The sequence below is a fragment of the Epinephelus moara genome, chromosome 12 (genome assembly GCF_006386435.1).
Source record: "Epinephelus moara isolate mb chromosome 12, YSFRI_EMoa_1.0, whole genome shotgun sequence".
NCBI lineage: Eukaryota > Metazoa > Chordata > Actinopteri > Perciformes > Serranidae > Epinephelus > Epinephelus moara.
This window is the reverse complement of record NC_065517.1, coordinates 11,465,878-11,488,115: the sequence shown is the minus strand read 5'-3', so window position 1 is coordinate 11,488,115 and position 22,238 is coordinate 11,465,878. Positions and strand designations below refer to the sequence as shown.

Sequence of the window (22,238 nt, the reverse complement as noted above, 5' to 3'; positions counted from 1 at the left end):
TCAGGATTGTTGTAACTAGCTCGATCGGTCAGTGGTTTAAACTACTGACTTTGGCGCGGAAGACTGGGATTTGATTCCTGATCATGATCCAGTGTGGACCCTTAGACAAAGTTCTTAATGCTCCTAACGTACCTCAAGATGAGTGAAACTGTAAACGCAAGAGTCATACTGGCGCACGTCACCTGGGTCAACAAGGTCCAGGTCAGATGTTAAGGGAACCAGGGCAATCTAATGAGAATTTGGCTACTGGAACAAGACATAGATGAACTAGAGCTTGAGGTTCCCTTCTTTTACTCCGAAACAAGCTCAGTGTCACCATCAAAAAGGTGATTTTTCTCTTACTTAACCCATGCCTGTTTTTCTGGAACATTTTAACAACTTTTGTTTTAACACAGCTACTTTACAGAAAATATACAGAATGTGATAACACTTGTCACTTCATGTACGTGACAAGAATTATAAAATACATCCCAATTTGTATAAATCCCCAAGAATGACTGCTGGTTGGTCAAAAGAGCGAGGGAGTGCATTAACTCTCTATTATCTGGTTTGTTATTTTGACATTGTCTGGTCCAGGAAGATTAAAAGGTGAGTGATCTGGCCAAATTCTCTCAGTAAATAACAAACAAACAAACAAAAAAAGAAGATAAGAGGTCATGGACAGGGACGGTTCAAGGACTCTGAACATGTCACGCACACGTCCACAGTTCACCCCTTTCAGCCTGGATTGCGGGTTCATTTCCTCTCTAGGCGTACTTCCTTTAACATATAATAAATTGCTTTGTCTGAAGGTTGTATCATGTCAGACCTCTGCTGCCAACTCATTTATTTTATTATTCAGCAAATGCTAATCAAGTAAATGTCGGCAGTGGAGGTCTGTGGCCTCCTCACACCTCCTCATGATCCACGTGACTGTGTTTGAGTATCAGTTGTTATTCTGGAATTCCTGATAAGTTCAGCACAGTCAGTGTCACTACCTGTATCATAACATCCTGCTGGTTAAAGTCCTCATCTGCTTTGTGAGGCAGAGGGCAGCACTCACTGAAATTACATCTTTATTCACAGCAAGAGCACTTCAACAATTTAGCTCAGCGCTCGTAACATTGACAGTCTCGTGATGGACAGTTTCAAAAAGGCTCAAAATCAATGCAGCAGAACCAGATATAATTTTTTTAATTTCACACATTTCCTCTTCCTTTGTCAAAACCTGGCACATTAATTACCCACAATGCCACGAGAGTGCAAACGGTTGGGTTGGAGAGTGGGTTTTGTTAGCAGGGTTGAGGAGCGGGCTTCAGAGGTCTGCAAAGCTCCCTGCTAAACGGAAACAGCTGCTTCAGTGAACTTACCTCAAACTTTCCCTTTTTCTCCAGCGGCTCCACCTGGGCCTCATTGGACATCGCTGCATCACTCTTCGGAACGCCCTCCCCCTCCATTTCCTCCACGATCATCACTGTCTCCCACTTCCCAAAGCTGCTGGCAGGGAACATGTCCGACCTCATGCTATCTCCAAAATACACTACCTGCAGGGTGAGGGAGGGGGGAAAGAAAGGGACAGAGAGCTTGTTTACTTTCAGCAGCTACACAAAATAGTTTAAGTGCTGTGGTTAGGCTGCACTTTAGCTAAATTCCTCTCTTAGCAGGAGTCAAAGTCGGCTGGTATATGTCTTATGGCCCCCCAGGGCGAACTAGACCAGACACGATGAGTCTGCAAAACTCATCACCACCTCTTTGACCATCACATCTCCTTTGTCCTCCACGTCTGGAAAGAAAAGCAGGCTGAGGCAGGCTTTACTGAGACGCATTCCAAAAGTGAAGTGCAGGCGCACACCGCTCAAAGCTTTAAATCCCATTTCAACAGCCATTTACCTCGATTCCCTTTTAAATGGGAGAGGAAATGGAGTGAGGAGCGGGGAATGCTGGAGATTAAAATGACAAGACACAGAAGTCTGCTGACACTGGAACACAGGAAAAAGGCTTTATACTTAGTAAGAAGAGGATACAAAGTGAAAGACCAGAGAGCAGTTCATGGGAATATTGAACAGTGAAGTCACTGTTTAGATTTGTTTCTACCCAATGCTTGAAATAAATCTTTGTATAAGTGCAAATAATCAATAAATGAGTTCACTATTGACCTACAATTACTGGTAATATCACATGCAGTGCTATTAAAGGATCGATCTTGAGTTTTGACAAATTTTACCTCCTTAAAGCTGCACTAATCAATATACTCGCATTAAAGGTGCTGCATACCTTCATTCAGAGCATTCATATAAAACCAAACCCCTATATGCTATGTAGAGATACAGGAGAGTAATGGCATACTGTGATGGCATGTTGTAATTTGAGCTTCTCTGTTCTTTGTTGTAGTAGACAGTTCAACTGTGTGTGCGTGTTAGTGCGTGTGAGTCCCTGTGTGTGTGTCCCAATGGCTAGCAAATTGCAGCTGCTCTGCCTCGCGCTCATGTGACAGTTATCGCTGATATCTGCAACACTGACGTCACAAAAACGTAACACCCACCCCCTGGTGTCCCCCTGTTAACACCGTTAGCTCTGTCAGTACTGTTTGAGCTGTTAGCCCCGATAGCTGCTAGCCGCTAGCTCAGCTGTCTCCATGTTGAGAAGCAATCAGACACTAAATCATAGAAATATTTGAACATTATATACAGCTCCTTTAACAATGGATTAAATGTCTACATGTAACATGAGAGGTGTTGCTTGAAGTGATGAAACCATAGAGAATTATTGCCAACTTATTGTCAATTTTTTCAAGCCACAATTTTGGTGTTTCATTTGAGTGTCACTGCTCCCATCAACCCCGTTTCCACCAGCAGCAGGCAGCTGTTCACACAGTGTAAAGAGCACAATGCACAAATTTGTATATTTTTATACACTTTACAGACTCAACACATTGAACGTATTTATATTTGTACTATTTTACATACTGGTGTTAAACATTGTAGTACAGCGCACATTTTATTTTTTATTTATTTTTTATTATTTTATTTCATTTACTTTATATTTACATACTTTTTATTTCATACTCTTATTCTTATCTCTCATAATTCTCTAATCTTTACACTAGAGTGACAGAAAGGAATCATAATTTCCACTCGGGGATCAAGTAAATTCTAGATTCTAGAAATCCGTTGAGGGTAGAATGGACATTTCCATTCTAATAAACACAGCATGATGGTCAGAGCTGAGGCCATTTTATGGGTACTGTGGGATGACCTGCACTACTCTGCCTTACTCTGCATCTGATTAGCTTACCCTGACATACTTACCCTAACCCTAGCCAATCTCACTTCTCTTGCATAAACCTTACCAATCCAATCAACTAAGCAAAAAAGAACTAGCCAGTCAGAGGGAAAGTAGGGCGGGTCATATTTTCACTATTCTAGGTAAAAAAAAATTGGCGTACCGTTGCAGGCTAACTTCGTATAAACCCACTTGCAGCAAATTGCGAACTCACTGAGGTGAGATTTTGCAGACTGCCAAACTAGCAGTGGAGCAGTACAAAGCATGGAGAGGCGTTTTTTAATGCATTCTACATGATGAGCATCAAAACGGAGGCCAAAACAAAGTGCTCAAACTATTAAGTGTGACATACATTACAGCACCACTGATGTATGTGTCACCATAACAACTAACAATAATCACCATTTTCTTTTGAACCACTCAAATGACCACAGCAAACACTTTACTCTGTTCTACTATCATTCTATTTCTATATGATTTGTAACAAATGGGCTAAAACATGGAGATTTAATGGTATGGTCCTTTAAGAAGTGTAAACATCCCTCAACTTTCTGCACAAATTGATGTGCTACTAAAAATTTAATTGAGCTGTGGGCTAGAAAACCAAAGAATTGAGCTGAAAGAGGATAAAAGGCTCTGTAAAGCTGAGGGGAACTGCATATTTGGTTGTAATTCTCTGTGGTTACATAACTATAAGTGTCTCACATCACACATGGCCATTTAAACCCTTGTTACTGAGACAAATAAACATATATTGGTGTTGCTTTCAGTAAATGGAACATTAAGTTCAAATATATGAAAAATTCAGTGTTCAAAATAAGTCTAAAATACAGCCTTCTGCCTGGATCTCGAATTTATTTTGTAGCTCTGGGCTGAAAACTTAAATATTTCTGTCATTCTTATCTTATGTTAATGGAGTCTGATGAAACTCTGCTGTGTGGGAGAACCATCTAATGAAAATCATGCTCTTCATCATCACCTGAAATCTTCCGGATGAACTTGATAACACAGAAAAACAAAGATTTATGCAAGCCACATCATGCAAACCCTTTCTAGCCATCACATGCAGGGGTGTTGCAGATGCCTCTTTGTGTGAGATCTACCTAAATCCAACCTCTCTACAGGAGTCAGAAGGCTATAAAGAGGATGTGAGGCATTCCAGTAGCTGCGTCTCGTCCCTCCCCCTCATAGAGCCGTGCTGTGTCTGAGGCCGGCCCTTCCACATGTAAACAAACAGACGGGCTAATCGGGGCTGCTGCGGGCCGGGCCTGCGGGGAGGGGGCAGCAGGAATCACATTTCCACCAGACTTTCCCAGAACTGCCCACAGCTGGTCTTCGTACCCCCAAAAAGCCCTGCACTACTCATTGCTCAGCAGTGCTGCTGCCAGAGTCATGGGATCAGTATGATAAATATTTACAGAGGCCGAGCATTCCAGCACAGAGGCTACATATTATAGAAGAGATTCATTGTGTATGGATACAGTTACATTAGCCTGAACCAGACTGAGCTCTGCGTGAGGCAAAGCACCATGAAGTGAATCAGACTGCAGGCTGAAGTTCAATCAGCCGGGCAAATGCTTCTCATCCAAACACATCAACACAATATGACACTGTTCATTGGTTGTATATGCAGCCTGTAGCTGTTGTCGTAACCCTGAGCATGACCTGCGATGCCACGGTGCAGCTTATATTGGCACAGACCAAGTTTCATGCTATCAAAGTTTCCTGAGCAGCCCCGTAGTCTCACGCTAGGTCTGGCCAACACTAAGTGTTATGCAAGGCCATTTACTGAACGGATTCAAATGAATTCCACACATAGTGCTTTGATGCACACTCTATAAATAATATATGTAGCGGCAGGTGGTCTAGGCAAGATGTGTCTGTGTTCTTAATCTTTAATTACTGCTGATGGAGTTGGTGAATTTAACTTCTTCATAACACTCTATGGATAATTCCTGGAACGAAGGAAAGTATTCTGCATTAGAGTCACTCTACCTCTTTCCAAGATTCCTACATTTTATGAACTTTAGGATTAAGTCAAACGATCCAAATGGTGTAATAGCTTTTCCATGAATCAATACCAGAGTTGTAGACATGAGAGGTCCCACAAATGAGGACTTAAGACTTGATTTATGTCGTACTTCCACTGCGTGGTACTGCACGGCTCTACTCAACTCAATTTGTTCTAGTTGGTTTTTCATCAGCAGAAGTTGTAGGTAGTTCCTGGTACATCTCAGTTGAACCAAGGTGATAATGAAAGGTGGAGTTATAACACTGCAGACCACTGACTGGTCAAAGAGAATCACCACTGGCACAACACAGACATCCTACACAAACCCGTGACTTTTAAATAGCCAAGCTATTGTCCATAGCGACCACATTTCTTATTTACTTGAACCAGATTTTAAAAAATGTAAGCCTGCAAATCTATGCTGCATTATGTATACTACACCATGCAATTGACGAAGTGTAGATATTCCTCTGTTTGGTTGCTGATGAAGGGATTCAGCAAGTGCCATGCTGAAGATAATATCATGGCAGTTTGACATGACGTCACTGTGGCTATCAGCTGAGAACCACGCCTGCACTGAGGGAGTACTATCTGCAGGGGAAACTAATGGAGAAAAGAACATCGTACCAAAAGTTAGCTGAGTAGAGCTGAACCATGAAGTACAAATGCGGCATTGGACTCGTCTCCTGTACGGCAAGACTAACTTGAGACTTGACTTCATAAAGACTTTTTTTTAACTTTGAAAAATTAACTGGAGGAATGAAAAAAATAAATGGCAGGCTTTGTAGTCACAGAACTTGGATATTTATTAGGCCTATGCATTGAAAAACTTTGTCTCAGTTATACTCTCGATAACAGACTAATAGTACAGCTTTGTTCAAATTCTGTCATTTTGATTGTCTGCATTCTGAGCCCTACAAGACCTGCGGCTGTCTAAACTTGAGACCTGTTTTGATTAACTTGAGACTTGAAATTGCCTTTCCACAGATGTTTTAAAACGGCCCTGCTAGGTACTAATTTAGATAAGTTAAAACTACACAAAGCACCATCACAACTTTCTAATGTAAGAGGGTTGTTACTGCTACTGATCCCGCTGAGAATCAACAATGTAGCTTTCGTCAGCTTTCAGCTCATTGTTTTAATTTGTCTCCAGGTGCTCAGACTAAAACCTGCACTGTGTTGAAACAAAATGGAAGGTGCTACTTTGGTGCGGCTGTGTTGTTTCAGGTGGAGAATAAATCAGAGGAAGGCTTGTTTGGGTGATAGATCTATGAGTTCTAAGGCTTATCAGAATCCAAAACTCTGCACAGCGCTCTATGAAACTATGAGGATCATCATGACAAAAACAGATGGAGCCCATCACAATCACCAAGGAAACAGCAGAAACATGGCCTTACACACTCATCTACCAAGAATGTGTGCTTTACATATTTGCTTGGCCAACCTAGTGCATTGCCTTGTGGTCCAGTCGCTGGATGACAACGGGGAACATGTCCCCCAAAATTTAGAATATGCACATTTGTATCCCCCAATAATAACATGTAGCAGAGGAATTCTATTTTGATGAAATTTAAGATAATTCCATTCTAAATTGATGAAGAAAAGGCACAAATTAGTGCATGAAATTCACCAGAATGCAGGAAATTAAGTGTTTGCCTGCATTAGCTCTCCTGATGTAACAATGCAGTGGTCTCATTGAATAAATGAGAGGGTTATGGTTTGTTAAACAGTGCTTATGTTCGTCTAACCACAGCTGTTAGGCTGGCCCACACTTACGATGCTGACGATACTTGCTGATGATGGTGAGGACGGGGAGGGTCGGGCCAGAAATCCACTTGATTCTTTTGTAGTGTTTTACCCGGCAGTAGTCGGTATGGATGAGTCACAAAGGCAGTCACTGATTCCCCAGTGAAATGATGAAGATGAGCTGATGTAAACGAATGGATGGTGAGAACAGTCCAACATCTGGAACTCTAAACCAGGAATTATTGATTTATTATACAGTGAACAGGTCAAAATCAAGGACTCCAGAGTGACGCCCCTGTGTCTCCTCAGTGTCTGATGGATGTCTCAGTGGAGATATAGCTCATCAAGACTCATTGCCTCGAGTGTGTTTAAGAGTCTACTTTCCGTCCTCTTGCTATCAGAAAAAGCTCACTGCTGCTTTAAGACGACCTGTAGTGTGGGCCTGCAGCCCCGTCTCTTATCAGCTCATCACTCAGAGGAGCAGTTAAAGCCAAAGCCAGGCCCAGGTAAACAGAGCTGCAGGCATGCAGAGGGGCCTTAATGAACCCATTGTGCTGCACACTGTGTGGGGCCTGGAGTGCAGGGACAGGAGGGGGCCAATGAGACAGCAGGGCAAAACCCCATTTTGTCATTTAGGCTCATATTCAGGCCAAAAATGTTATATTACCCTTAAGTTGCGAAAGACTCTGCCAACAGGATGAGATCATTACATGTGTTTTCAATGCAGTTGAGACCAAGTGGAACAAGACAGATCTACCTGCTAGGTTTAAGAACATTATGAAGTTATTAAAGTTATGTTATTCGCATTAATTCAAGTACAATTATGTCATAATTTGAGGATCTTTTGACTCGGTATACAAAGTAGGACCAATAGAAATGAGGCAGAACATTGTCTAAGACTGACAGATCCATTGCCATTTGCATTTTGAGGATAACAAATTTGTCTTGACTTCTATAATGGCAGCCAATTACACTTCTTATTTCAAAAGGCAATGACTCACTGGGACAATCTGGGTTTAATTATTAGGAAATCATCAACCTATGAAGACAAAGCATTACTGCTTTGTCATTGGCTTGCTGAGGGAATTTTACAATTCGGTGATCAACTGTGACTCCAAACTCCTCTGTTACTAATAAAAACAGCAGAGACACCCCAGAAAGATCCCAACTACCGTAGCCAGGCCTGAATCTCCATGACTGTGTCCCATCAGCTCCACCATGACCCCATCAGTGTCAGCACTCTGCTGAGAGGGAATTGTAATCTCCCCTGAATGCCTCCATTCAGCCCACCTGCATTAAGTCCTGTCAGGTGAAAGTGGAGAGAACTGAAAACACCGAGTGCCTCAGGTCACCTCGAGGAGTGTTTAAAGCAGCTATAAGTGCAGGTTGACACTGAATTCCATGAGAGCTTTCTCCACGTGGCTGGGGAACAGAGGAGGCATTGAGCAGAGAGGCTGGGAGGAGGGGGAGAGGAGCTGAGAGAGGGATGTGGACGATGACGAGTGCTGCGGGGTGAACTTTGGCAGGGCTGATGCAGGTCTGCCTGTGCCTCATCTGTACCGACTCTCCTGTTTTTTTGATTTAGTTATGTGGGATACAACAATACCCACAGAAATATTACCTGCTACAGACCTTAGTATGGCTCATAACTGGAACAAAGTGAAGTAACATTCACTGGCATTTGTGTGCTCCCTGAAATAGTTGGTGCTAAAAGTTTAGCAGTGATCTCTTACAGGGGTAGTTGACGAACTACTGAGACTGTCAAGCCAATGGTAACATATGATTTCATTGTTAGACATCATATATATGCTATATAGTATTTAAATTATCTATTGAACTCAATGCATTACTCAACTTGGCTCAAATCTGGCCATAATCCATCTTGCTTCCTCATTTCCTGTCATCTCTAAATAGGCATTGTGCCTATGAAATGAACTGATTTATTTGTATCAGTGATTGATGGTTGACCCTCATGTGTTATAAATCAGTCATGATGTCATTCCTTGGGGTGAAGTATAAGACTGTGGGCAGGAGTAAAAAGTATGACAAATCAGCAGTCACTTATTTTAAAGGCTGTCACGTGAAATTCTGATATTTGTGTCATCCAACAGATGTAACTGTTCATTTTTATTTCTTAATGAGGGGCTGAGATGAGTTGTTCCAAAACTTTTGGAAACTATAACCTCATTTCCAGCACATGGCTCAACACAACTTGACTCAGCTTACTTTTGGTACAGGCAATGACTGTACCAAAAAAACAGTGCACCCACGTTCTTACATATCCCACACATTTTGAAAGGCTGCGATCACGTGACCAATGCGCTGACAGCAGTAAACAAGGAAGCAGACCAGAGCACTTGTAAGGAGGCTGGTTGGGGTGGTGGATGGGTCACAAAAAAATGGACTTTCGCCCAGGATTTTCCCCTGGGATCGTGTGTTCTGATTTGTGTGAACTTTGAGTCATTTTAAGGTACGTCCTCACCATGTTTGTGCCTGTGGATATCTCATTCATCCAGGTCATAGTTATCTCAAGGCAACTGAATCGAACGCAACTGGACTTGGTTTTGTCTTAGAAGACGTTTCACCTCTTATCCAAGAGGCTTCATCAGTTCATGCTTGTCTGACTAGGCTGGAACTAGTCTGACAAACGGGTGTGGAAGCACCCAGGTATTTAACCTCTGGGGAGGTCTTCACAAGGCCAATGATGTCACTGGTTCGTTAGTGCTCCAATGGTGTGTCAACGACAGACGTTGAAACTCCTGCTGCAACGCTGCAATTGGAGTCGTTAGAGTCACATGAGGCCATTTGTGAACGACCATTGTTTTTAGAGGTTAAGTTGTTAAATCTCCTGGGCAAGGATGAAAGGACAGAATTATAGGTGGGGGATAGGTGGTGTCGCAGACCTCCTCCTCTATTGAGAGATGGCTTTTCCAATTTCACATAGATGGCTTCTTTTACACCTCTTTCAAACCATCGGTCTTCCCTGTCCAAAATGTGCACATTGCTGTCTTCGAAGGAGTGTACTTTCTCCTTGAGGTGTAGATAGACAGCTGAGTCTTGCCCCTGTTTCTTTTCCTACATCTAACCACAGTAACTATTCTTGCCTAAACCTAACCTGCGTAACTTTACGTTAATTAGATAACTGTACATTAAGGACGTAACGTCATTTGTGGGGCGCGTATTTGTACGATTCATACGAATCGTTCAATGACAATACGTTGTTTGGTACCAGGTCCTTTTCTCTATTTAATCTTTCTCCTAGTAAACCCTCAGTGTAGACGTGATTCTCAGCTGATTGCCATAGCAATGCCGTTTTAAACTGCTGTGACATCATCTCCAACTTGCTGAATCCTTTCACTAAAAAAAGTTCCAGGTACTATCACACAGCTTTTGCTAGTGGAAAAAAAGAGCAGGCTTGGCTGAGTAGAGCTGTGCAGTGGAAATACAGCATATGACACCAATTCTTAGTGAATTTTTCACACATATAAACATACAGTACAGAACTCCTTCGGCGCTTACTGTGGGAGCACTGCACCATTTGATAGATTTTCCCAACAGATGAGGCATTCCAGTGTGGGAAAGCAAGTTTCCCCTCCCTGCAAGAAACCATAGGCCAAGTAGCTTTCACTGGACTGTCTAATGTGAGCTTTTGTGGCTGGCTCCAATTCAGAGTGCAGAGGGCTCAGATGACTCAGCGATTTTTCACTATGACATGGTTTGTCCTTCTTTTTCTACTCTGCAGTGTTGTGCCCTGCCTCTGCCTGAATAGGTTATTTGTCTACACACAACAACACATTGCCAGGACTGCCAAAGTTGGTGCGGCAGTAACACAGGGAATCTTCAAAATCTTATCGCACTACCATGACCGTGGACACTTGTATCTCCAAAAACATGCCGTATTACTGACCAAAAAACAAATGGAGGCTATTATCTCACAAATCCCAGCTACAGAGCACTTCATAAAGGTTTTTAAATTGTAATAATTTTGATATAAATTTCAGATTCGTGTTTGATTTTATCATATGAGAACAGGGCAAGAAAGCAGAGCTGAACATCATTCGAGATCTACCGTATCAGAATATTGCTGTCACATAAACAACTGTTGCACAGGAGTCTAGAAAAAGTGAATCTTGCTTTTGTTACGCTAATTTCTCTGCCATACCTGAGAGGTACAAAAAGAGCTCTTTGATATGTATAGAAACTGTCTCTAAGAATGGGCTGCATTGTGTATGAGAAGTATGAGGAGAGTTGGCTGCACTGTTTGGCCTGTTTCATCAGTGAACTCCCAGCATGCTGGCACACAGCAGGCCTGTCGAGAGTCATGCCAAGGGCCACGTTCCTTCTCTCCATCACACCAGTGTGAATCTCCCTGAGCTGATTTATCATGAAACCCTCATCTCTTTCAGCCTCTGCCAAAAACCAGAGTTGGAGTCAATCTCAAAGTGAGCCTGAGACGTTGTTCAGCCAGAGGTCTGTCTGAACAAGGTACAAGGTGGCCAGCCTACCTTTGGCTCCTGTTTGCCCGTCATGGTCTTGACCAGCTCGAGGAGGTGCGGCCAGTTGCCCTGGGAGTACCAGCCGGGTTTGTCCAGCGACGGCAGCCCCTCGCTCTCCTCCACGTCGTTCACTGCAGGAGAAGGAAGAGAATCAGACGCCACAGTTTGACCAGACAGCCAGCTGCTACATGACCGCACAGCCTCTAGTCCGCCAGCACCAAACCTCGTCAGCTCAACCTCACCACAGCACTCACCAGCACGGCCACAAGGAGACAAAGTAGCAGAGGCAGACTGTGAATTATATGGACTGTGAGAATGCTCCCAATTCTCCCAGTTGAGCAATGGTTTCACAACCTGGGGGTCAGGTTTTGTCTTAAGGTAAATTTTAGAGATTGTGTGATGATGAACAGGATAGGGGTGCAGTTAAGCTACGTGCTTTTTTTCCCTGACTAATCTTTGCTTTTTCTTGCAAATAACGAGATAATTCAACGTTTTGTAAGAACCTGTCAAATGCATCTCTATGTGACGTGCAGGTCGGGCGGTTCAGGTAAGCTTGTTAGAACATATAATGGGTTTCAGGTGGGTGGGTCATAAAGCATTCTGACTAAACTAAAATAATAACTTACAGAAACATAGAGCAATAACCCACCTTCTCTTCTTCTCTCTCTGTCTCTCCAACAAAACAAGCAGCTTTATCATCAGCACTGCTGCACTCAGGCTTTCCGTTATTCGGCTTATGACCAGGAAAATCTGTTGAAGTCCAACAAATTTAACTCTCTCCAGTCATAATGTCTGGTAAAAACTTTCCCCCTGCAAATATGTAGGCCTAACACCATGTCCCAACAGCAAGCAAGCCTCTCTGTCCTAACTGAATATGTGAAATATGCACTTCTGTTACAATCAGCAGTGTGCTTGTGTAAACAAACCACATAGGTTATCAGCTGTTTGCTCTACATCATACTTAAGACATAAAAGATGGGTGAGTACCCGCCGTCTTTGTATGTTTGTACTTTTTAAAACAGACAACACACATTTTATACTGTGATGTTTCCTGGAAAATAGATACATTATAGCCAACAGCATTAGTTTGCTATTAGTGATGGTCATTACCAGGAACTTCCAGCTCTGGTTTGTGGGCTTGTGGGTTTGGGGGTTTGTGGGTTTGTGGGTGTGGTTTGGTGCAGGTTTCAAAAACCCTGACCTACGCATCACTAATCTGCATTTCATTAACATTACGTCTCTGCCAGTTATGTTAGCGAATGTTACTGGTTCAGGTAAGGAAAACAGAAACTAGAAGAATTTGTGGACTAAATTGATCCACAATTCCAATAACAACAAAATGACTGGGGCAACATCCAAAACCTAGCATGGCAACATTAAGAAGGTAAACTATAATATGTAGCATTACCAAATTAAGATGTCTACAAATGACTATACTTATGATATATATTTATTTGAATTGTGTCCTTGAATTCCAGCAATATTCAAACCCAGAAAAATCTGTAGTTTTATTTAAAGATGATCATCTGGTCGCCTGTCAATGGTGTCATATCCCCTTTACCCCTTATGGTTGATCTCAGTTCCAGAGAAACAGATGATACATCATTGTAAATCTTACAATGTCACAGAATTTCACTCAGTCACAGTAATACAGCATTTTTTTCAATCACAAAGCACATTTTTTATTACTTGCATGTCATTTTGTTACAAAGTAATCCAGTAGAGACCTAATTTACTGATATATTTTAATATCGATCAAGCTTATTACAATGTGCTACTATGATAAGTGGCTCATGCTAGCCAGCAAGCTAATGCATGTGGTAATGTTATAACGCTACAACAATGTTGTTACTGAGTGACTTTGGTGTTTTGAACAGTTAGTTTGGATTTAACAAAGTCATACAATAGTACAAACAAACTAACCAATTGACACAGCGATAGACCAGTTGTTTTTGTCACTGTTTTTGTCAAAGGTGTCAGGTTTGAAGAGAGCTCAGATAACAGTTTAAGTTCCCCTTTTAGAAAGGGTTGTATAATAGCTAGGTAAAGCGGTAAAAATCAAAATATAGGATACACTTAATGTGATATTGATTTTTTTTAGGTGGCTAAAATACATTTTACTAAAGCTGTTATATTTATTGCTTCCTTCGAAGGCACCAGACTCCTTTGACAAAAACAGTAATTCTACCTCACAGAACACGGGAGCTGCTAGTCTACTGCTGCCTCGATCAGTTAGTTTGTTTGTGTTATTGTGTGACTTGTTTTGAACACAGATAACAGCACTGGGCTACCCCATGATTGAATTTGCCCCTTGATGTTAGCTACAGTAGCTTACAGCATATGGGAAGTCGACTCATCTAATGCTAAGTTAGCACGTTAACTTGTGGCTATTTCATTAGAATGAAATACCTAAATGTGACTAAACTTAACATGAATAAAATGTTAATCCATGAACATGATTTCTACATTTTCATCTGCAATGGTGGTTGTTTCCATAGACATCAAAGTCTGTCTTTTGTTACTGCATTGATTGAGAGACCCCTAGAAGCAGGAATTACACACTGTGCTTTTAACAATGGGTTGGCATTATTTTCAGTTGTCTTATTTATAGGCCATCAGTAGGAATTTGTACATGATTATTGTAGACTGTCAAACATCTAATTCTTCATCTACATGTTCGCTTAATAAATATTACTGCATTAATTTTAGCTCATGTTTTTAGCTCATTAACAAGTTGGTTTGCACAACAATAAATGATCTTTTTATCGAGCACAAGAGACAGTCCCTGCTCAAATACATTTTTAAAAACCACCTTCATATATGAGTGATATATCAATTCATTATGAAACAAGAAAAACATCAGGTCTAACTAAAGTTACTTTGATTCTGTGTGTTTGTTATTTAAAGCAGTCTATACAAAGATATCGAGCTGTCATTGATGCACACTGTATTCCAGCAGCATCAGCTCAGCTCCGCAGCGGAGGGGAGGGCCAGACTGTAAGTGAAAGCAGACCAGCGGTGACTGGCGCATCTCAGTCCAACCCCAATACACACCACGTGTCACACAGGAACACTTCCAAAACCTCATAGTTAACCCTCCGAAAACGTCGGAGCCGTGTGTTCAGCCATGCAAAACATCCAGTCATTCTGAGCTCACAGAGCTCATGAATAATGACTGAGGATTTTCCACTTGTTGGCTACAAGTTTTATGTTTACTTAGAAGAAAAAGTGATTCAGTGGAATGAATGCAGAAAAGTCCAACTGAGAATAAGAGTGCAGTTTCTTCTGCCGTTAATGCTTATGGATTTAAATAACTGTATTTAATGTCCAGTGGTAAAACCATCACAGAGTATACTAAAACTCATCTTTCATCGTGTTGCAACTTGAGCCAAAATGGACAAAGTGAAAAAAATGTATAAACCAGACCAAGAGTTTACAGATATGTTAGCTGCTCTGAGAGGCTGTACTGCAGTGCTTTGAGCTACATGCTATTGTTAGCCTGCTAACATACTGACAGGTAAAATGTAAATAATAATGTATGTAATACTGGATTTAGTCTGTAATGTTTACCACAGTTGCAATCCTATGTTAGCATGTTAGCATGCTAACACTTGCTAATTAGCCCTACAAACAACGTACAGCTGAGGCTGAAGGTGAAGTCATTAGTTCTGCAGGTATTTGGTAATAAATCAGTGTATTGGACTACCTGAAAATCTGACCTGCTAGCAGCGCTACATTTAAAGTCTTTTGGGGACCTCAAATGTCTGAAGTAAATCTACTTGGACCAAAGTGGTGGAATGAGAAACTGACACTGCCATCCACAGAGCCCTGCCGCTAGTGTGGCTAAAAATATTTAGCTTAAAATTGGTCAAACCTACATAACTGATTTTTTGGCCACATGGGGGCAGCAAGACCAAGTTGTGTCCAGTCGCCACAAGACAATGTTGGTATTGTAGGTTTCGGCAAATCACAAATATAGTACATCTGCATGTCTCCTATGTATCATATTGACATTTCTAAGTTGATATATTATATGATCTGACTTGGTCAACGGGAGGCGGAGGGGATGGGGGTGTTTCACATGTTTGTTTGTTTTTCAGCCCACAATTGTGGGTGTTTTTTAGCGACCCATTGTTGTTTTTCCAGAGGGAATAGTGCCATGAAAAGTGGTTGTTGTTTTTTACCGAGGCATCATTTAATTTGGAGTCATGTCTCTGGCCACCTGGCAACTCTAAGTCCAGTTTTCACTATCCTTTTGATTGTGGTCTTCACCAACTGCCAAGGAAGATGTCCGGCTCTTTAACTGCTAAATCTTCTACTTTGTTCACCAGCTAGTCTCTTGCTTTGTCTGTTTGCCTTCACTGGGCAGATAGTGTATACTATACTTAGACTGCGTCACTACACTGTGTGCATTTTTGTTAAAAAATGCATCCACACTAGCATTTCCAGGTTGTTTTAGGTCCTGTCTATACATATTCCAAACGCTTTGTTTTATGTCTACACAGATAAACAGTAACCAGGGTTTTGCTAAATCTTCAACTTAGAGGGCATTTGAAAAACTACCCGTTTCAGTGACCTAAAACTCTGTTTGCATGTGGACGAGAGGCCCAAATGTAGAGGAAAATGTAAGTTTACAAAAACATCTGGATACGTATAGACAGGGCCTTGGTAGAGAACTCTATCCACAGTGAAACAACTGAACAACATAGTCTTAGTCAACTAGTTGTCTTGCAAAGTTGGTGCCAGTTTGTAACTACAAGTGAGCACTTTTACACGACATTTCATTTGAGCCATTGTTAATATAAACATATTAATTACTGCAGGTTCAAGCTCGAATTTCTGTATGTTATTTTCAATAAATGAACAATAAATATATTCATATTGCCACTGCATGACTATCACCCACTCCTCATGCACACACATGTAGTGTGTGCATGAGGAGTGGGTGACAGATTTAGTGTGAAGTCTACAGACGTCTGTCAGTGGTGCGTTGATGTGGTCATTCATTGAGAGCAAACAGAGAAGCTGCTCTCCAGGCTGACTCGTCCTTACAGAAAGAAGACATGGAGTCGATGTTGAACAGGCTGCAGTCAACTCTCCCTCCCACTGACCACACGGGGCCCTCAATATGAATTATTACAGCACTAATCCAGAGTAATACAGTCAGGACTGTATTCACACAACCATGACTCTATATGGCCTCTAACGTCTAAACACACAGAGTCCAGCTGTGGATTCTCCACAGACAAAATGGTCATTTATTAACATGGACAGCAGGCCTATATTTGGCTGTTTAAACAGTGGGTATGTTTACGTCAATACAATCAGATGGGATTCTCTACGACGACTGTAAAAAAAATCCATAAAGCAAGATTATCACCATATTCAAAGCACATAATTAAACAAAATTAAATGATAACAATCACACTATTAGTCACATGTGGTGGCACCTGTATTTGGGAGTTCCACTGTTTAACTTGTGAAACTAACATTTTGTGGTTATTCTTCAAACTTAAAGGGAGTGAAGTGATGACAGCCAGAACCATGAACGAGTTATCTACGAGGCTGGCACAGACATGTCTGCAGGCGCTCCTGATTATCTGGATTGCGACGGTCTGGTTTGCTTTCAGCTCTGACTACGGCTTATTCTAAAGGACATGTCAGAGAACACTGGGATAGGACAAGACACACAGACAGTGACAGTCTGTAATGCAATTACACACGCAATTACTGTAATTACAGTGATAGCTGTTGGCAGAATTTGGTTCTGACTTAGCTGAAGAAGCACTTCCAAAAACATGGTAAAGCTATCTTTGTCACTGCCACATATGGCTTCCTATTCAGCTGCTGTGCTTTAGAGGGACACTCTGTTGATGCACATGAAGATCAGTTTATTCATCACAGTGAGTGTGACTCAGGCCAAAGAAACAGTTATATAATGTCCTATCTGGCTCTGAGGGAGTCTGATAAAATATCATCAGGGTTCTCTCAGATTAAAGGGACAGTTCACCCCAAAGAAAAAAGTACATTTTTCTCTTACTTGTTGTGCTATTTATCAATCTTTATTGTTTTGGTGTGAGTTGCTGAGTGTTAGAGATAACTGGCAGTAGAGATGTCTGCCTTCTCTTCAGTCCTCTGGCCAAATTTCTCCAAATTGTGATACACGCATCCTCCTGCACGTGGATACAGTTGGCGGGTGGAGCTCGGTAGAAAGTAAATAGTTCCTCCATGAAACTCCCCCAACAAGGTCTGTGGATTATCTTGAGTAACCAGGTCATGGTTTGTGGAAAGAGACATTGCTGCTGAGTTTTTCAAATGTGTTATTTTGGCACTTTGAGCATCATAAGCGAAGCGCCATCTAGTTCCATTATATTGGAGAGAAGGCAGATATCTCTATGGCTGATATCTCCAACACTCTGCAACTCGCAACAAAACAATCTAGACTGACAAACAGCACTACAGGTAAGAAGACAAAATATGGATTTTTGATGTGGACATGAACCATCCCTTTAAGCATAGAGACAGCAGATTTAAAGCCTGTGCTACAATTAGGGATGCGCCTATTGTAAAATTCTGGGTCAATACCGATACTGTTGTTTAAAATAACACATTGGCCAATAGCTGATACTAGTGGTGTTGTTTATTTTGTCTTTGTTATTATTTATTCCCGCTTTCGTCCCAGAGAAACAAAAAAATTAGAATTTTCTCCAAAAATCAGGATGACTGGTGGCTCGGTGGGTGAAGTGGGCATCTCATGCCACTGAAATACTGTCCTATCAAATAAAGGTGAAAGCTAAAAAAAATAATCTTTGAAAAAATAAAACATTTAAATATGTTTTAAAGTCATTCAGCCCTTTTAATACTATATATGGATGAGCACAAATTCAATCATACACATTTATGAAACAACCTTTGACAAAGCCTTCTTTCACATGAAAAAGATGTTTTCAAATGACTGCTTACATATTGCCTTGAAAACATCAACAAATTTCTCCTTCAAGTTCTATTTATTCAAGCTTCTCGCCAAAAAATACATTTTACAAGACAACATTTGAACACATCATGAGAACATCATAATTTACCTTCGCCCAAAACTTCTTTTTACTGACTAGAGATCTCTGTTTGTACCAAAAACACTTTCTATTATCCCAGGGATGACAGGACACCATTAGTCTCAAGCCCTGCTTTTTAGCCTACCCGAAATTTTTGTGATAAAACAGACACACAACAGTCACTGCCATTCATTGGATGCTGTCTTATTTGCTAATTTCAGTGAACAGGGTGAATATCAGCCAATGTTTAGCCAATAAATCGGTGAATCTCGAGTTACAATGTGGAGTTTAAAACTTGTTGGAATTTACCAAGCACAGAGGGTCAAACTAGTAAGGACAGAGGGATGTCGTATGCTGTAAAGCCCTGTGAGGCAAATTGTGATTTGTGATATTGGGCTTTATAAATAAAATTGATTGATTGATTGATAGTAGAAACTATTTAGCTGCATTATGGGAGAGAGAGTCATGCTATCTGCCTCTGCAGCTTCATTCTTGTTTTAATCTGTTTGTTGCGAGTCCTCCAACTGTATGGCAGTATAATAGGAAATTTGCTGGAATGTTCCTTTATTTCCCTTGCCTCTCTGAGTGTTTGTACCATGCTTCCTTTTTAGCCACGACTACCTCCAACAAGAGATTTCAAAACACAAGTCTGACAAATAATAACAAACAAACAAATTGCATTCTTAACTGCAGCCATGATCCGCACAGATCAACATGGATAAGTAAAGTAAGTAAGATTCTTAATTGGGCTGAACAGGAAATATGAATAAAGTCAATGTTAACCACATAAATGTAATCGTATATTATTTATTTATGAAAGCAGTAGGTGCTGTAACGCATCTTTATTTAAACTCATGAAAAGCCCTTTAAATGCTGTTATCTGGGGATCAATGGACCGCCGCCTTTGATGCAGATAATTGCTCCTGTGGGTCTGACTGGTATTTAAGAGCAGCAGCAGGTCAAATGCAGATCCTCACTCTCACTGACAAAACCATGGTATCCTCCAGAGTACAGGCCACTACAGGTTCAAACTGAGGTTAAATATGCTATAAATATTGTGACAGGAGAGAGCGAAAGAACAGGGATGAGCACCTGCACCTGTGGAAGCGTACACACACACACACACACACACACACACACACACACACACACACACGTGGTAACAGCTGTAAGGACACTGGACTTCGAGAGAAACAGGAATGAGGACGTGCTGTTTGTATTTTCACTTCAATAAAGGTGGACGATGTACAGCACCTCGTGGAGCCTGAGGCTATGAAGTGATTTATGTCACACTTTGTGTGACATGTTATTGGCTGATTACAGCACATTTTAAATAACAGTCTTCAAGGGTTTTGCACAGCTATATTTCAAAGCCCTTGGCCCAAACACCAGGATAAAGAAAGCCAGAGGCTAGTTTAACCTTCTTTCACACTGGTATTTATTAATCCTGGACTAACGTCCATTAAACCCAGGGTTCATTTTTCAAAGCACACAGTTTGTTGAGATTTAATTGCTCACAGAACGTTCTGTCACTTAAGTTCTTACCTTGATTCATGCTAGGGTTGTGTGTTGGCAAGAATCTGGGGATACCATACATATCACTACATGAGTGTTGCCAATCAATGTATCGTGTACACTGCGATACTGTTAGCAAGGCAGTACATTGCAATTTTTCAAAAATCTAACTTTAGGAGCTAGCTGTGCACCCTTTATGACCATGCCTGCTTCATAGGCCTGTGTTCTTTTTGTTAAAGCTAGCGATATGTTATGTTAGAGATGTCTGCCTTCTCTCCAATATAATGGAACTAGATGGCACTCAGCTTGTGGTGCTCAAAGTGCCAAAAAAAGTTTTAAAACTCAACAGCAATGTCTCTTTCCAAAAATCATGACTTGGTTACTCAAGATAATCCACAGACCTTGTTGTGAGCAGTTTCATGAAGGAACTATTCTCTTTCCACCAAACTGACCTGCCAACTGTATGACCACGCAGAAGGAAGTGTGCATCTACTCATGGACTCATAACTTGTGACAGAACAACATGTGAACATTAATGGTGTCTTCTTTGGCTGAGCTGTAACATTAGCTAGCTCAGTGTTGCTATGTGAGCTAGCAGTAGATGCACACTTCCTTCTGACAGTGACATGTTTATACTATAACACCAGTGCAAACTACCTACCCTTTGATACAAAAACAATGCTGCTGCATTATTTCCATATGCTCTACATGTCACATCAACCAGTGAAGATACTTTTTACTTGCAATGTGTTAGCTTTACCCGCAGTCTTTTAGCATTATATCAAAGTTGTATAGAGTTTCCAACCAACTTATGAAGCTAACGTTGTTTAGCTGGTTAGCTACAGTTGCTAAAATCTGCTCGTGACAGTTGTACTTTCAGTCAGCTAAAAATCACTGTACACTGCAGTGCCAGAACAGACAGCTTGGAGACGAGGCTTGAAAAAAGTACAATTATAAAATGACAAGCACTAACCACAGCAGCTACAACCCCTACAGTCTGTCTGAGTTGGCAGTTCAGCATGCCGAGATGCCACCAAAACATGTGGAAGCATGGCTATACTACATGTCTGTGGTGTCTGTTAGTATTTTATGCAACTGGATGCTTCCATTTTCAAATTAAGTACTCTACTGGTATCAGTATCACTTGAAGGGTACTGGTATCGCATTTTTTACAACCAAGCCAAAAGCCAAAACCCAGTTTGGGAATGGAAGCCACTTCACTGTCATGTCACCTGTGTAATATTAGTCATTATAAAGAGCAAAAGTGACGTTTTTAACTTGTCATTGTTGACTTATCCACCAATATGTTTATCTATGTATGCATATGCTGCATTTAGCCAATTACAGGGCCAACACATATGGGCAATGTAGAGTCACCTATTCACCTAACATACATGTCTTGTTTACTGTGGGAGGAAACCCACACAAGCACAGACAGAACATGTAAACTCCACGAAAAAGGCTCCAGATAATGATTAAATTAATACAATAAGTGAGAGTAAATAAATAATTTAGCATGTGATTATTGCTTGTCATCGCTACAAATATTTGGGAAGTGTAAAATCATCAGTCCTAAAGTTATAAGCTCTGTCTCAGATTCTTAAAAATACATTTTGTGAGCTCATAAACAAAAGGACGTTTTTAAGAGTGCAGAATAACAAGTGATGTTCCAACTAAAAAAGGAGAGGCAGTGTGCGCGGAGGCCAGAGGAAGAGCAGATGCTGATGTTTTTTCTGCCAACGTGGCAAAACTCAGGAAGAGCGAGGGAGAGAGAGAGAGAGAGAGAGAGAGAGAGGGAGAGGGAGAGAGAGAGAGAGAGAGAGAGAGAGAGAGAAGAGAATATTTCACTGAGTGGATCATCCTGTCTTCACACATAATGCATCCCCAGTGTTATTGCTGGCAGGAAGACAATCCAGATGAGGGGAGCATTCCAACACGCTGCCCCTGTCAGTGCACACCTTCAGCATGAGCATCCAGGATCAGATGCCTGGGCTGATGAGAGAGGGGAGATGGCCCAGGAAGGTAACTGGAGTTATGCAGACTGCTGATGACGAGGACTGGAGCCAGTGAAATTTTGGCAACCGATTTTGACTAACACGACTAACAGCTGTTTGAAATCTTCACATTGAATTTAGAGTTTAGGAAGATAACAGCTGG

At 41.2% G+C, this 22,238-nt stretch overlaps 1 protein-coding gene across 1 annotated transcript in view; it reads right to left on the bottom strand.

Moving 5' to 3' along the window:
• nt5dc1 (5'-nucleotidase domain containing 1) overlaps window positions 1-22,238 on the bottom strand; it is a 98,854-nt gene that overhangs the window by 11,041 nt on the left and 65,575 nt on the right. The window contains exons 9-10 of the mRNA XM_050057717.1: window positions 11,524-11,645; window positions 1,350-1,523 (exon numbers count right to left, since the gene is read on the bottom strand). Coding sequence (XP_049913674.1) covers window positions 1,350-1,523; window positions 11,524-11,645 — 296 coding nt within the window. The remainder of the gene's footprint in view (window positions 1-1,349; window positions 1,524-11,523; window positions 11,646-22,238) is intronic.